This window comes from Lissotriton helveticus, chromosome 5_1 (genome assembly GCF_964261635.1).
Source record: "Lissotriton helveticus chromosome 5_1, aLisHel1.1, whole genome shotgun sequence".
NCBI lineage: Eukaryota > Metazoa > Chordata > Amphibia > Caudata > Salamandridae > Lissotriton > Lissotriton helveticus.
Window position 1 is genome coordinate 1,272,997,077 of NC_136065.1, and position 16,834 is coordinate 1,273,013,910.

The window sequence follows — 16,834 nt, forward strand, 5'->3', positions numbered from 1 at the left end:
CCGCCCTTTCAGCCTTGGTTTTTTTCCCCCAAAGTAAATATGTTCCAAAAGTGGACTTTAGAACCAGACTAAGTAGTGAAAACCTACTGTATTTGATTTTGTTAGAAACGTAACTTCATATGTCAGCAGGAAGAACCTATCAGAAATGCTAAAAAAATGCTTACTGGTCTCTATGATGTGAGAGCTGCCGTTAAAATAGAAATTTGATTAACGCTTTTATCCCCATTGCCAACATCCATTTGTGTTTCCTGCGGAGACGTGGCTCTCCAGTAGGCCTGGGCGGTAAATTCCGTTCCGCTCGTGGAATTTGCAGAATATGGGTAATTTCGCGTTCCGCGGAGAATGCAAAATCGCCCAAAATTTTGCGTTCCGCGACTTCGCGAAATGATATTTCCCCCCGAGCACGCAAACAGCGATTGCGAACAATAAAAAAGCATCGCGAACAAGCAATTCCGTGTGTTCGCGGAGATTTTTTACCGTTTTGCAGAGATTTGTGTAACGCGATTACGCAAATTCCGCCCACCTCTACTCTCCAGAAGGTGACCATATACTTGAAGACCTTGTTCTTTAGGATACAAAATCATATGTACAGATCATCTAGAAGGAAGTGGGGGTAGAGTCATTTATTAAGGATATATCGAAAGTTAATGCTTCCTTTAACCCCCAATCATGTGGAGCTGCAACATTTTTACTAGCATTTAATTAAAACAACGGAATGCTTCTTTGTCTGTCGTTCCCTTGCCTCGTTGTTTTTTTGTTCGGTTAGAAGAGCAACTAATACAGATTCAGTCAGCACATTTTTAAAGACTCCCAGTAATAGGATTTTCTTTAGGAAGAAGAGCCTACAATACTCACCTTGAACATATTTTTAAATTAATTCATCTTTTAAACTCAGCATGCTGTATGCCACCCACGTGCATCAGTGGTCTCCTTCTAGGTTTGTGCTTTGCAGGCAACAAACGGCTTAAACATTTTTGTTACAAAAAGTAAAAGTTGCTAATAAAAAACATAGTATGACTTGAACAAGGGCCACAATTCCACCCAGTGCCATCGTCAAAAACTATGGTAAGGAAAGAACCCTTCTACCAACCTCCATGATCACTCTGTGCCCACTGTACTAGTAGATACTTCCTATATTAAATTGAACTATGGCGTTGATGAGCTTAGCCCCATAAAAAAAAACGTGAATCTAATGCATGCTGATTGCAAATGTTACCTGTGTTGAAGCAAGAAAAACTATTAATAAAAAACTTGAAAACCTATGGCTTAGCAAACACTCAACAACTGATATAGGGAATAACAACTGCATATATATAATTACATGAGCACCATCCTATTGCCAAAATATCCTTAATGTCCCTAACATCTCTAAAAAAAACAACAAAAAAACTATCCTTCGCTATCCGCTCTGCCAACAGTTCAACACTTTTAAACAAGCACATCTTACATGCGTGTCGACAATTTACCCAACTTCTCCTTTTAGATCAAATCAAGAGCATCAGTGAAGAGCTAAATAGCATACAACTTGAATTACCGAAAGATATGAGCTGCACTATGCAGCCTGACTGAAAATAGTTGACGCTCTGTATCTCCAGATGGTCCCATCCCATGCTGTATTTGGAAGTAAATTAAACACAGAAGCCCAATTACCAGTGAAATAGTTAATCCCTCTTTCTCTAGGCGACAGGTGCCAGATAAGTTCAAATGTGCAATTGTACGTCCGCTACGTTAAAGAAAAAAATCTCTAGACTTATCTCTTTATTACCTTACCTGTACAACCTTTTAGAGAAGAGTTATCTCCCAGCTACTACTTTTAGTTGAAAGGATTAAATTCCTTCCCTCCTGTGCAAGTAAGCTTCAGACGGAGGAGCACAGAACTTGTCGTTTCTATGACTGATGGGCTTCAGATGGTGGTTTGCGAAGTTGAGGGAATCCTAATCCTTGTAGATCGCTCGGCCATATTCAACACTATTGACCTACTTATTCTTCTTCAGCACTTCAAACACAACTATGGGTGGTTTTATTTTAAAATGGGTATCTTCTTTACTAACAAACAGTAACCAGTCTGTCCAATTGGAGGACTTTGCTTCCTCCTCCCAAACCTTTATTTACTATGTGGGGTGGCACAAACCTCAATACTCTCCCCATTACTTTTCAATCTTTAGCTCTGCCTTCTTGTTCATCTGATTCGCTATTTTTAAATTGCAACCTATTATTATGCAGTTATTTTTAGAATCGTTGCTGGCTCTAATGGCCATGGAGTTATTCTCCATTTGAAACTACCCAAAAATTGATGACTTCAATTTTGTAAAGGCTTAACCCATGGAAAACGGATGATCTTCAACTAAATGGGACAATGCCCTATTACCTCTGTCGATGGGCAGTTGCCCCACACCAGCAGTTCATAATTAAGGCATTATCTAATATTCCCCACTGTCCAGGGAATTACATCAGTTATGAAATCCTGCCTTTATCACCTCCGAGTTCTGAAAGCATATCCCCTTTTCTTAGCCTTCTGTCACAAAACTATAATTACCAGCACCTACAGCCAAACCATGCTCGAATTTGGCATTACTATTTATTTTGGTCTTTTAAAAACAAATATACGATGTCTGTGATGTTTGCAATTATATTATTAGGATTTTATTTAATCTAAAAAAATTTTTTTACCATGACCAAACAACTTCAGTGGTTAAAAGATTTCAACTTAAATCTGCGTGCCTGCTCCACAAAGTGTACTATTGAAATAGTCCTAATTTCTTTTCCTCAAAAATGTCTAACAAGCCCAACCGCCCTTCATGTTGTCTTGCATCTCAAAAGTGCCTGCAACAAGTTTGTGGAAATGGGGTGGCAGAACCTTTGCTGTCTTTGGCCTGTAATCATGGAACTCTCTGCTTCTACCCTTGATGGTAGAACCAAACTACTTAAAATGCAGAAAGCTACTTAAAAACTGGCTGTTCGCTCCAATAGGTTACCACTGCCACTAACTAATTTACTTATTTTGATGTTGTTTCTAGGCACTTTGTACTGCGACCGAAGTTCACTGCACAATTGCGCTGTACAACTAAACTCCCAAAATTACACAAATATTCTAACGCATCCAGTTTTTAGTTGGCTCATGGTAAATCCGTCGAACTGGAATTCAACTCCTGTCCCAGTTTACAAGATCCACGAAATGGCAATTCTTCCCTAAATATAGGGGTCATTGAGAGAGACACTTCTAACTCATGTTCATTGGAATTTAAAGGACCGGTAGCTTTATTCAACCCAAATTGTGCCACATGTTTAAGATGTGATCTCAGAAACCAGTAAGATGATCCTTATTGGCAAACTCGAATGCAGTTGGAGAAGACATTGTATATAATTTATTATTTTCTAAGGTTTTGCCTAGCATGTGCCGCGGACCTCTGCCCTGTTTTATATGTGCTCTAAAAGCCTCTCTGGTATTGCATCTGGTATTAAAAGGCTCTCTTTAATATTTTATGTAAAGCGCTTGGAGATGTTTGGAAATATGTGTATGAATAATGTATGTACCCCTAATATTGATTTGATTTCACGATGCCTGTGCTCTTAGGGAAAACCTAGAGTTGCATTTGAATTTTATAAAAGGGCCGGGCGACTTAATGGAAATAACGTTTTAATTTGCTGCTCAAATAAGGCAACTGTCACTCTACTAGAGCAGGGCTAGCATAATAGTCCCAGCCTGCTTGACTAATTGCAGATGCAGAGCAAAGGTCTGTTGCACCAAACAAATCCTTTCCTGATGGACTATTGGCATATGTATCATATTGGTTAGATACTGACCTGGACTTTGAGAACTACACCTCCCAGGAACCCCTGGTCTTCACCTGAGCATTTCCCCATGTCATACGGGCCCTACGAATCAAGTATGACAATACCCAGACAACATAAATGTAAAAATATGGGAAATAAGTCCATCCATATCATCGGAGTATGTTTGTCCAGTTGCTAGCTAGCTAACCGTTCCCCATCTGAACACCTAACCGAAACAGGGTACCGGATGATATCTTTAACCTCAGAACATAAGCATTCTAATTCCCCAAGGAAATCGTTGAAGCAGATCCACCCTTTTGTTGTTACTTATGCATGCCCAGTGGGAGACACGCGAAATGTGTGAACTGACTTTTCAAACATGTACTGAAGCAATTGTATGCCCTGTATTAGAAAGAAAAAAGGCTACAGGTAATAGCAGGAGGAACCAAAGCTTTGTTACCAGCATTACAAGAATGGTGAAGATAAACATTTCAACCATTATGATCGTATTGTGTGATTATATGATCATATTATAATGCATATAGTTATACTCCTACCTACACTGTAGGGCATAGTGAAAGTACCCATTAGCAGATCTCATTGGACAACCAAATGCTCCATACCGGTGTATGATCTATCAGGAAGCCAGTATGGTATAAAGCGGGCCGCTGTCCTTTGCAGGATAGAGCTTGAAATCAGCAGAACTGCATAGGAGCCACAGCATCCAGGATAATCCATAGAATTTCTCCTATGGTCATATAGTGCAAAGGTGCTTTACATAATGAAACCACTGTTTCAATCGCACTGTCAGAGCTGCAGTGCTCATGTGTGTTTGTCTTTGTGACTCAAAGCGGTCTCCAGCTGGACAGCCAAAAACAAGGGTATCGTTCTCAATGTTCCTAGCCTTGGACGGAGTGTACTAAGCAACTTCATAATATGCCTACCGAGAAATGTGCTGCCTTCAGAACCATTTCCAAGTATGCTATCATGTCTGTGCAATGCATGTATAAAGTTACCATTTAGAAAAGCTGTCCAATGTAAACGTGTAACTAAAACGGTGATTTGTGATCGGCTTGCAACACCCTGTCCTTAGTTCACATCCACTCTGACATTCCCTGCTCATTCCGACATGTTTTGAACTCCATTTTGAAGAAGCACACATTTCAAGGTGGAGTCACTTGTCTAAAGGCTCTGCGCCAGAAGTAAGGCAAGGTAAAGATATGGAGAGTTTGGTAAGGCCTGTAGACACAAGAGGGTGGGTCAGTGGACGGCAACCCCCTTGGATCCGGCCCCCTAATTTGCACTTGGTGCCAGTGTCGAGTTGTTTGAGCCTGCAAGGGCTAGAGGTGACTGGCTCGTGCCACCCATAAAAGGGACAATCTCCATGCCTGCCATTCACCTTACTGAGCTGCTTCTTTCAGCCCTGCATTCGTTAGCGTCTACAGAGACTGTTTCAAGGAATTGCACCAGGGGACCAAGTTATGGTCCAATGCTCAGCCCATCTCTCCAGCGGAGTAACTGACTGGGAGATCTCTGCAGGGTATTTTCCTCTGGCATATGAAGTAGAATCTTGTTTCGCTTAAGAGCGGACTTCTTTTCTTCCCATGTTTGAGAGTGTTTTTTTCCACAAGTTTGTAACACATGAGGCTTCTTCTGGAGGTGGGGTCTGCTTTAGGGGCCGGAAGGATTAGGGGAGCCAGGGGTAACAATGGAGGAGTCAAACCATGGGTTGACAAGTGTTTTGATGCATGGAAGGAACTCGATTGTATGTAATTTGATAAGCTTATGTATTTGGGTCGAAAAAATATTTTGTACAAATTTGTTAATATTTCCTATGTGTATGATTTATATGTTGTATGATAATGAATATGGCCCGAGAAGTTTTTCTATAACAAGTTAGGTCACGGCTGCTATTCACTGACTTTGTGGGTGCTGTAGGGATACCACATCCGAGGCACTCGATATGTCCCCTCTATATGAGCTGTGCAGTCCAGATACACAGGGCGGAATAGCCCCGCTACATGCACTCACAAACATAGACTATTTTCCAATGCCTGTCTTATGCAAATAGTAGATGACGGTCTTTATTCTATGTGTAAATCTAAGGAAACTGCCCTTCGGCAACACATCAGCATGCCCGGACGTATTCTTTCAATTACGTCTTTAGTGAGCTCATAAAACAGGAAGATGACTGTTAAGATAAAGGAAAGATTCCCCCTTTGCATTACCGTAAAAAGCTAATACAATAAAAAGCGACGCGTACCGGAGAAGTATTGCCTTAACTATGAAATTATTAAACGGAAAATAAATGTTATGCTCAGGCCAAAACGCCATCTGAGTACAAAAAAATGGTTCTGTGCAAAACTTCAAATCACTAACATAAAATGTAAATGTGTTTGTATTTATATAGTGCACTTCTACCTAGAGGTCTCGTAGCGCTGTATTCATACCACTGTGGAACCCATCCTGGCTTTCCTGTGAAATGTCCACTCCTGGGCACCCCCAAGGTGAAGACCGGCATCCAAGCGCTGCTGGGTCCGTTGTGGAGATTAAGCAAGCTATTGCCCAGAGTCACAGAGTGGGACCCATGATTAGACTAGGCACCGAGGCGAGAATTATCAAGTCCGGGGAAATTGAGTCCAAGAGCTGCCGAGGCGGGAATTGAACCCTGGTCCCGGGCCAGAACTCTGCATCAGGGTCTGCCGCTCTAACCATTGAGCCACGCTTCTCCACTAGAAGGGTGAATCTGACACTCGACACAGCCCTACTGTGCAATAACACTGAAGTCCTGACATATTTTGTGCTGGTAAAAACTGTTACCACCAACACAAGTGACCTTGCTTTAGATTCCCTGGAGTAAATACTTTTTTTATAAACCTTTATTTTTTTTTCTAGACTTCTCCATTATTTAATAATGTTTGATATAGTAAATTTGTACAAAAGAGTATCAATTTACCCGTTTCACATGGTTGTTATTCCGCATTCCCACCAGCTGTCTGACTTGCTAAAAATATCTTGGACATTCGGGAAGCTTCCCTCAGAATACATTCCTCCCATTGCTGAACATTGTCTTTTTGGTTTGTAACTTATTTGTTTGCTTTCTATTTGGTGACATTATTTGTTTTATTTAGACTGTTCAGCTTCAGTTCGTCACTTCTGTGGAGCATAGCTCGTTTACAAGGGCCACTTGTATTTGTCCACCAGGCCTTTTAATCTTGTTCTCATCCTCTCACATTTGTTGTACATTCAGAGACCGAGGTCCAAAGTCCGGCTCTGTCTTTTGAGGGAGCTTGGTGTTTAATTATCTTTCTCTGACTAAACAGTGAGAAGATTTTTGTGACAATCATGCTGGGTACTGGGGGTGTGCTGGAGGGAAAGCTGTGTGATCTTCTTTTTTTTTTTTCTAGCATGCAACAAAATGTAAATGTATGTAAATTAACTGTGCAGATATTTAAGAATATATCCGAATTACGTAAGCCCAATGAAGCACAGTTTTGGGTAATTCTGAAAAAAGGTGGAAACAAATATTTGAATACGATTAAAACAAATCAATACACTAGGTGATGACATTTCCACACATTATCAATAATTTACTGTATGGTTTGCATCAGTAAAACTATGTCTGTGATACGGTAATGGTCATTTCAATTGAAAATGTATTGTCTGTAATGGCTGTGTACTACCACACTATGCAAACTCTACTTTACGTGACTACACTCTACTCTGCACCACTCCTACCCACTTCTCACCAGTCTTCTCTATGTTTACTGTGCTCGACACAGCCCTATTCAAAACCAATGCACTCTACACCACTTCACTCAAGGTCACTCTATGCAACTCTGTGCCACTCTACAACACTACACTTTACCACTCTACAACAACACCACTATATGCCACTCCACTCTGAAATTAACCACTCTATGCCACTTCAGTCTACGATTCTACACTGCTTTATGCCACTCCAGTCTACGATTCTACATTGCTTTATGCCACTCCAATCTACACTGCTCTATGCCACTCCATTCTACGACACTACACTGCCTTTACACCACTCCACTGCAATACTGAGATCTATTCCACCCCACGACAATCTATTCCGCTCTAACCCATGACAATCTATGCCACTGTCTTCCACGACGCTCTGCACCTCTCTACTCTCACACTTTACTCCACTGAACTCCCTTTACGCCACTCGGTTATTTTATTCCATTCCATGTCACTCTATTCTATGCCACTTCACGGTTCTCCACTCTACTCCCCTCTATTCAACACTGACACTCCTTACCGCACTGCTCTGGCACTCTATGCCACTCTACTCCACTCTATGCCCTTCCACTCTACTCTTACCCCGCCATGACACTCCACTCTATTCCATGCCACTCTTCTTTACGCCACTAACTTTTAGCTATACCAAACAGTATCCACGCTGGTATATAACATGGAAAAAACGCTCTGGCATAGCCAATATTTCTTGCCTAGGCAGAACCTATTGGATCTGCCAATGTTTATTTTAGCCTTGGTGAACTTGCACGTTTGTGTGTATGTATGACATCCAACTAACCGATCCTTAAACACAAGCCAGTAGAAACAGTTCAGAAATGTTGCTTTCCTCCTCGTTAAAAACGGCTTTATGTTTTTCCCCGGTCACATAAAAATAGGTGGGTATGAAAGTGTCCTAAGGCATATATAAGAGCTGTTGGTTGTGGTGGCGCATGTCATTTTCTCAGATGTGTTTTAGGAATTGCATCGTTTCGAAAGAAAGGATTCAGGAACCGGTTTTCTTTCGTAAAATATAATAAATGGTAACAAATTTGTGTTTGTAGTATGGGTTAAGAAGAAAACTCGTGCTTAACTGGTAAATACGTATCAGAGGGAAAATGACAAGTGCCCCTTCAAATCCAAAAAGTGTTATTAAAAAAATAATAATAATTAGAAAAGAAAGTACTGATATATTATTTATTTGTTTAAAGAAATGTACAATTTTTTATAGAAATGTACTGTCCTCTAGTCTATCCTGATGATCGTTCACTAACTGCATGTTTTAAAGGGTTTAAATTGAAAAAAATGCCATTGACAACTCTATCGACAGTTTTTTTTTGGGGGTGGGGCGGTTTGGTTCTAAATATAGATATACCACTGTTTGGAGGAAGAATCTTTTGTTGGTGGAAAAAGTTAGCCATTGGGTTATTGTGCCTGCTGCTGAGATTCACAGACAACCTACTGGTCTAGTGCTCACAGATTCTGCCGGGCTTACTCAGCTGATCGCCATTTCACAGCTGATGATACCAGGACTTCTAAGCAGGTTGTAACACTGCTTGTTACTTACACCGCTGAGAAGCGGCTAGACGTTGGCAGTAAATAATATTTAAAAAAACAATCCTTAAAGTCGTCTGCTGTAGTCTAACACGATTAAGCACGTAAGAGTTTTTTCCAGGAAATCCAAGTCAATCAAAGATTTCAAAAGACGTCATGCAATCTAATTTCCCCATGTTAAATGCAGGAAATGGAAGATAAAGAATTATTACTTATGTTTCAAGCATGAAAACCACAGATACATAATCTTTAATCTCTTTCTGATCGGCAAATTGTTAAATCCAGTTTGGGTAAAAAAAAACACATTTATTTGATTACTGGGCACTGACACCGACTCGCTCCTTCATAAAATGGCTCACTGTCCTGGGCTTGGCCTGTGTGGCATCCTTCTCTGTCTGTAATAATCTCATCAGCAACATAAATTCCAGTGGTGTGAGTAGGAGCTTTGCCACCAAAAAGCCCCTCTCTCCATCCAGCTGTCAAGTGATGGGAGATGTGCTCCTGGGTTACTTGGAGTCTGTGACGGTGGCTGATACTGCAGGAGGCAGATACTCATGGAGGTCAGTGGGCCTCAGTGTGAAGGTTGCTGATAGAGTGGGACTGGTGAAAGTAGGGGCGATTGCAACCTATCTAGAGACATTGCTGGCGCATGTGAATGGAGGCTGGTATTCAGCGAGAGGTGGCCGGGGGGAGACAACGGTGAAATTGAGTCAGTGGTACCAGGGGGGAGTGGAGGCCCTTAATGGTGGCAGGTGCTGCAGAAGGAAAAGCCGAGTAGAGGCTGGATTTTTCAGGTTGCGTTTCTACTGACTGAGATAAGCTATCTCTGACTGAGGGGGAGAGCTGCAAGTACTGTCTGCATGAAAATTTGCATATCTGTGTTGTGAACAATGGTTCATTCTGCTGTTCTTATTTTTCAGTCTTTCACATCCTTCTGTTGCTAATACGTCCCCGGGCTCTGCCATTGGCTGATATGTCTTCTCTTGTCTCCATAGGGTCCAGGGCCGTCATGGCTGAGCTCCAGGAAGTGCACATCATGGAGGACAAGCCGCTGCTGCAGGATCCGCTGAAGGTGAGCGGCCACTGGAGGCCTACAGACAAAATGAACTATGAAGTGATGCTCTATATTACCTTCATATAACCTGTTCACCAAAATGGAACCAGAGAAAGAGCTAAGAGTGCCCTGACCCCAAATACAAATTACTGAGAGTTTTTAAAGCACTGCAAAAGGCCAGATGGTCTGGGGTAGCCTGAATAGCAGCTGTTTGAGCATTGTAAATAGACAGACCCAACACAACAAAACTGCGAGCATCAACCAATACGTGGCACCTTGAAGTTAAGTAGTGTTGGAAGATCTGCCAACAGAGAGCAAAGATCCAAACTCGGTCTGCACTGAGAAACTCCTCGTAAATGTGACACCGACCTTATTTTCCATGTACTTCCTCGTGTGTTGTGATTTCTTGCTCCTAGCTCTTGGTCTGCATGTCTGCTTAAGCTTCACCAACTAACGCAATTCAAGGCTTTCTCAAGGCATTGCTTGGATGACACCTGGAGTGCACATTTAGGTGGAAATAAATATGTGGCAAATGCCGGATTTGCAAGCGTGTTGTGCCCTGATTGATGCATCCTGAATAGGACAGAGCATGGGAATTGCCACACAAAGACTTTTTAGGAAAAATGTTGACCTGGTGCTTTTTAAAGACATTTGGCGCATTTTGGCCAATATTCAATATTGCATGAGGAGACCGCTTTATGAAGCAGTTAGAAAGTTAAAGGTACATTTTGGGCAAATGGTGGCTGTTGAAATCTATTGAGGGTGCAGCTTTGGTAAACATTGGGCATTATTTAAATTGATCTGTAGAGTGAAGTTTACACCACATTTACACTTAATTCGGAAATGAGGATGGAATAAAGCCTATTCTAAAGAGGGAGTGAGTTTGTTAGAGCCATAAATCAGTGACAGTCGCCACTATCAATACAGATAAACAGCGTGTTGCAGTGAAAAGTCCCCTGCATGGCTGCGGAGAGTGTGCTACCCTACCGTATGTTCGCTCGGTGACTTCTTCATTTGTGGCCCAGTAATCCCCACAATCATTTCAGCTTGCTGAAAGCCTCCCTGTTAAAATGGATTAAGACCTGCAAAGCAGTGCTCTAAGGTCAAGGGGGCACTTCGCATGCAGAATCTTTAAGACAGTACCTGTTCCCCTCTGTAACCAGGCTTTGCTGGACTGGCAGTGTGAGTGTTGGTGAAGGGCCTTTTTACCGGTCTCCTTTAGAGGGAGATATTTACTGTTTTTCCACAGTTTCTGCCAGTCTCTGTTAACCGGGTCTTCAGCTTCCGTGATTGTGTAATCTGTGGACAGAGACAGAGAAAATATGTATTTATATATATATATATGAGCAGAATCCTCTCTGAAGCAAAGAAGGAGAGAGACCACACAGGGGAGTCTGCGGAGGATGATCTTTATTTGCCAAATTAAACCAAATGTCAGGGCGGATGCATTTCGGCATGGGTTTGCCTTCGTCAGCGCCAAATGGTTTCACAGGAGGCAGACAGTGTGAACGGTTTAAATACCTTTCCTCCTCCTGCTCGATGAAAAGGTAGCTCCGCCCCCCCCTGCAGCATGTGTTCTTGATTGTTGGTCGGGTCTCGCTGTAGGACGCCCAGTGCGTCAGAACTACAGAGTCCAGAATGCTGTGGGCTGATCTTATATTGCAATGGGGGTAAGTAAAGTCAGGCGGGCCCTTTTCAAATATAATGTTCATGGCTGTAACCTCCTCAGCTCCCCGTACTGTGCACATTGCAAAGTCCCAGCAACACATTAGGCAGGGGTAGGACTGAAATTTCAGCTCACCCAACGTGGGGCACAGTGGCTCGCAGCACTGCCAATTTTTCTTGCCGGTTCTTTGTATGGGAACCAGACCATCCCAGTACCCTGGAAAACGAAATTTCACCACTAACGCGGGAAAGCCAGCTTGGTCCGGTCCACTCGAGGCACAGGGATCTCTCAGAGCGCGTTACTGGAACCCGCGCTTGTAATATGAGCAGAATCCTCTCTGAAGCAAAGAAGGAGAGAGACCACACAGGGGAGTCTGCGGAGGATGATCTTTATTTGCCAAATTAAACCAAATGCGTGTGTGTATATAATATACACATCAACGGTTGTGTGTTGGGTATTAGGGCTTTGTGTGTACTGCGGCGTTCAGGGTGGAATCCGTTTAGATCCCACTTGAGTAAGGAAACTACAATGGTTGGTGCCCGGGAGCCTTCCCTTTGTGCAGCTCCTTCTCCCCCCAATTCCCTCGCCCCTTCGTTGGGTCAGGCTGCTGTTTTCACATGGGTATGGTGTCGGAACCTGTACCTTGTTAAGCTTGGCATCATTCCTCTGCCAGAGCATCCTTCCCTCCACCTGCCTGATCTGCATCGACAAGAGATGGTGTCTTCTGTCGGGCACAGTACACCTCTCTACTTGGGCTGGATGGACAATCCCAAGAGAGACTCCCGTTGATCATGGCATTAGCTAATCATGCAGTGATCATGTAGGGTTTTATGGAAGCCCCTCTCCCTAAATTTTGAACCATAAAATAACTGATTGTTTCAGTGTGATGATGAAACCTGACCAGCTTGGTCAATGCTTATTTCGAAGCCTCCCACCGACCACGGATGGAGCAGTGCTCCCCTGCGGCGTACGTAGATGGAGTCTGAGGGACTGAGTGTCTGACCGCTGTCCTCACTTTCAGACTAGGAGCAAGTCTGGGAAAGATGGCTTTTCAAGGAGACCAACTCTGGCTGCTGTGAGAGAAGACCCTCGAATGTGGTTACTCAAAGTCTACTTGGAGGAAGAAGCCCAAAAGCACGGGTGCCTCTGAGGATCTGTGTGCAGCTATCGGGAGATCTGCTTCACCTCTGGGACATAGGCACCAAGCAGCTGTGCACGAGGAGAAGCTGCAACATCTGTCTTAATTTCTCAGGGGAATGTTGTTTCCTTCAAAGTTGTTTGGTGAGCCTATGTTTACCCTGGTCGTACTGCAGAGTTGCCTGCGTTTGTGGCCTTTAGTTGCAGCCCTAAAGTCTTGGGGACAGTCTAGCCCCATAAGCCCCTATCCTTGACTTGTGGTTGTCCGAGAGGTAGCTGGAAGTGAGACCAATGAGTCTTTAGTGGCAAACAAGCTTCCAGTCTGCTGCATTGTTGTGCACATACAAACAAGGTTGCTCCTAGTCCATTTTGTAAGGAATGTCCTGTCCACAGCTTTGCTTGTGGTCCGCTTCTGTTTCAAATGCGACTGGTGGTTTTTAAGACATAGCACTTTAAATCCATGTTGTACATATTTTGCCTAACACAGAGAATTACAGTGCACTGGGCCCAGCTGTGGTCCCGCCCCATATCCTTGGACTGAGGGGCAGGACCACAGCTGGGTGGTTTTATAATATGTGCATTACAGCCTTGGAAACCTCACAACTCTTTGAACAGGTGCACACATGTCTGCTATGTAAACAAGGACACTTTTATTTGATGTGTCGCCAGCAGGACTGGTGACTGCTGCACTGTAGCCAGAGAGGACTAGATATTTTGCAATGCGCTTCTGCCTGTGATCGCCACTGCTTGGGAGCATCCACCGTGAGCTGCTCCGTTGAAAACCTGGAGCATTCAGTTATTGTATTATTCTCCTTCAACCCCTTTGTCTTGTAATTGTTCTGTTTGGTATTCTTATCTGATGCCGTTATTGCATTTATTACCTTCCCTCCATCCAATTGTAAAGCACTCTAATATCCTCCGGGATCTTGTTCGCGCTATATAAAACTTTATAAATAAATAGACCTCTGCAGCCTGGGCCTGGCTTCTGTGCCTGTGAAGTGGGTCTGCTTCTGTGCCTGTGAAGTGGGTCTGCTTCTGTGCCTGTGAAGTGGGTCTGCTTCTGTGCCTGTTAAGTGGGTCTGCTTCCATGTTTGTGAAGTCGTGAACTGATCTAACACCTTTATACACTTGATTTTGGCAAGCAGTGTTAATCTTTTGGGAAACTGTGGTGCTGAGCGAGTTATTGCCCGAGTACTATTTGGACTGATCTCTGGCTGACGTGGAGCGAGAGAGATCATGTGTCTTTGTGTATCCTTATTTTATGTGCCGTATCTAGTTTCTGTATTGAAGTACTTTTCTTTCTATAAAAATCAGGCACATACTGAACCTTCTTTTGATATGGGGTATTGTGTTTTACTGAGTCCTGGGGGTTTGATTACCTCCTTGAAAAGTCTCGGACGCCTCTGCCTTGCTATCCTGAGCGTCAAGTGCATCTGGTAACCCAGTTTGGGGTCTAGTAGTATTGGGGACGCAAGACCCTGTGATTACCCCGCACCACCCAAACCAGGGCTGCATTTCACTTTTACTACCAGTCGTCTCTGTCGTAGCACATCCTTGACCCTTGCCACAGCCGTAGTCCAATTCCATGACGTGTGTACTTCAGCCATGCTACTCAGACATAAGCACATTCTCCACTGAGGGCTGTAATGTTGAAAGTTACATTGTCGTTCACCAACATGCAGAGGTCTTAGGGTGTACCGGGAATGTAGCTTAGGTGATGTATTAAAACTGAAGCCAGCCCTAAGTAACCTAGATTATTGGAATGGCCCGCTCATCTCATTGAAGCTGCTTTTATTATTTGTGGGGGATTTAAGAGACTACCTCTGAGGACGCATGGTTTTACAAGATCTGGATCGCTCACCTTGGCAGAGGGAACATCGCGCGGACTAGTCCAAAAGCTCTGCTGCTCTGTTGAAGGTTATCTACGGGCAGCAGCTAGATCAGCTAAAGGAACCAAAGTGACCACCACCTGGCACCCTTACTGACCACAGGCGGCTTGGAAGCCCTTCGAGTCCGCATGATTGGGAAGACGAACCCACAATGCAAGTTACAGACCATTCTGGAAATGTAGGGTGGGGAATGGACTGTAAACCAAACATCTTTGTGATAGACGTTTACACTATAGAATCCGGAGATGAAAAATGTAAGATTTGCCACTAGATTGGTAATCTTAACAAGAGCATTACAAAAAAATGTGTTCAAAATGTGAATTATCCTAATCCACTAGCTCTCGGGTGCTCTTGAAATGGGTATTTACCTAGTTTTCATGATGCCTCTTAAATATGTATTACCAGCTCCCACAATCCCACAGTCGTGCAGGCATTAGACCAATTTCTTTCATAATGCTGCAGTGCACATATCTGCAAGCGATACTAGGCCATACAAATAGTACAAATGTGCCACACAAATGTACATCATAGAAGGCACAGCCCAGTTTCCACAGTGCACCAGCAATGCCCAGTTCCTGCAGGGTACATGGCAAGTGTATGCCTAGCAGGTGCATCTGTTCCACTCCAGGCGTCTAAACCAGGTGTCTCCACCCAGTTGAACCTGAGCTACCAGTATCTAGCTCGCAGCCTTGAGTTCATTTTTTAATAAGCCTGGGACAACAAAGTTTATTGTATCAATAAGTTTGTTTTATCATGTTGTGTTTTCCTTTTAAAGTTAATGAAGTCTTTGTTTATTTTAGTTAGGCAGCTGTTTACTATAGTCATGGGCTGCAGACAGCAGGGCCTGACAATGATCAGTGCTCGACTCTGCGTTATGACTAAGGCTCCCCGTTTTCAGTTTTTACTGATTTGTTTACAGATAAATACAGACAGAAAGTATTTATTTTCATGTCCGTGTTTATTTTTAAATGTGGATAAAACGGAAATTGGGTGTTCGAGGCATGTGGGCTGCTAAATTCATATCTTAGCATTAGATCGCCGCCTAGTGTTGGGCTCGGATGATTGCACATTGTTGTCCTGGAAGAGTCTTCGAAGTATCCTGAGATAGGTGGCTCCTCCCCTGGACTACAGTGCGCATGGGCATCGGCTCCATCCCCAGATTGTTTTTTTCCGCCATTGGGTTCGGATGTGGTCTCGACGTCTTACTGTCGGAACCAAGTAAATCTATCTTTTACCGGCCAAAAGGCCTCGATTTTCTTGCGTCGGTATTGTCTGCGCTCGGTCTCGAGTCTTCCGTCTCTTGGAGCCGGAATAAGCGGAGTTTTCTTCGCTTTCTAAACTTTGAGGCCTTCTCATCGCGACACGACTGCAAGCCTTTACGGACATGGAGCGGAGCCCGTTTAAATACTGCCCGCTCTGTGGGTCCAAGTACCCACACATCGATCTACACCCCGTGTGTAACAAGTGCCTTTCACCGGACCACGACGACGGCAAGTGCAAGGCCTGTGCACAGTTCCGCTCCAAGAAAACTCTCAAGCTTCGGCGCGCGGTGCGCTTGGAAGCTAGGCAAGCGGCCCCAGATCCGGAGAACATCTTCGGCGACCAGGAAGAAGAGGTCCAGGGTCACCATCTACAAATCTCCCCATCACAGACTGAGGTCGAGGCGGATCCGGGAGACGACGACGGAGTCGCGGGTCAGGTCCTCGAATACGTCGAAGAGGTAGGAGACGACGATGAAATTTATGGGGCCGCGGCGGATAGCTCAGCGGACGAGCTCTGCCCCGAAGGTTACGAGGATACCGACCGGGACACGGGATCGCCTGTCGGCCTTACCCAGGACCCGTTGCCGCAAGCCACAGCCCCGCCTTCGGGCCCGGCTACGGACTCACTTGCTGGGCACGCAGTTTCGAAACCGAAACTGAAACCATCGGGGTCGTCAACACCTAAAATGGCCGACCCGAAATCGAAACCGAAACCAAAGGACTCGAGTGTCCCTAAGAT

At 43.9% G+C, this 16,834-nt stretch overlaps 1 protein-coding gene across 3 annotated transcripts in view; it reads left to right on the plus strand.

The window, feature by feature from the left end:
- The window catches only part of NDRG2 (NDRG family member 2), a 205,054-nt gene that overhangs the window by 61,486 nt on the left and 126,734 nt on the right, over positions 1 to 16,834 (plus strand). For all 3 annotated transcript variants that reach the window (XM_078644081.1, XM_078644080.1, XM_078644082.1), the window contains exon 2: positions 10,083 to 10,159. In XM_078644081.1, coding sequence (XP_078500207.1) covers positions 10,097 to 10,159 — 63 coding nt within the window. In that variant the 5' untranslated portion in view covers positions 10,083 to 10,096. The remainder of the gene's footprint in view (positions 1 to 10,082; positions 10,160 to 16,834) is intronic.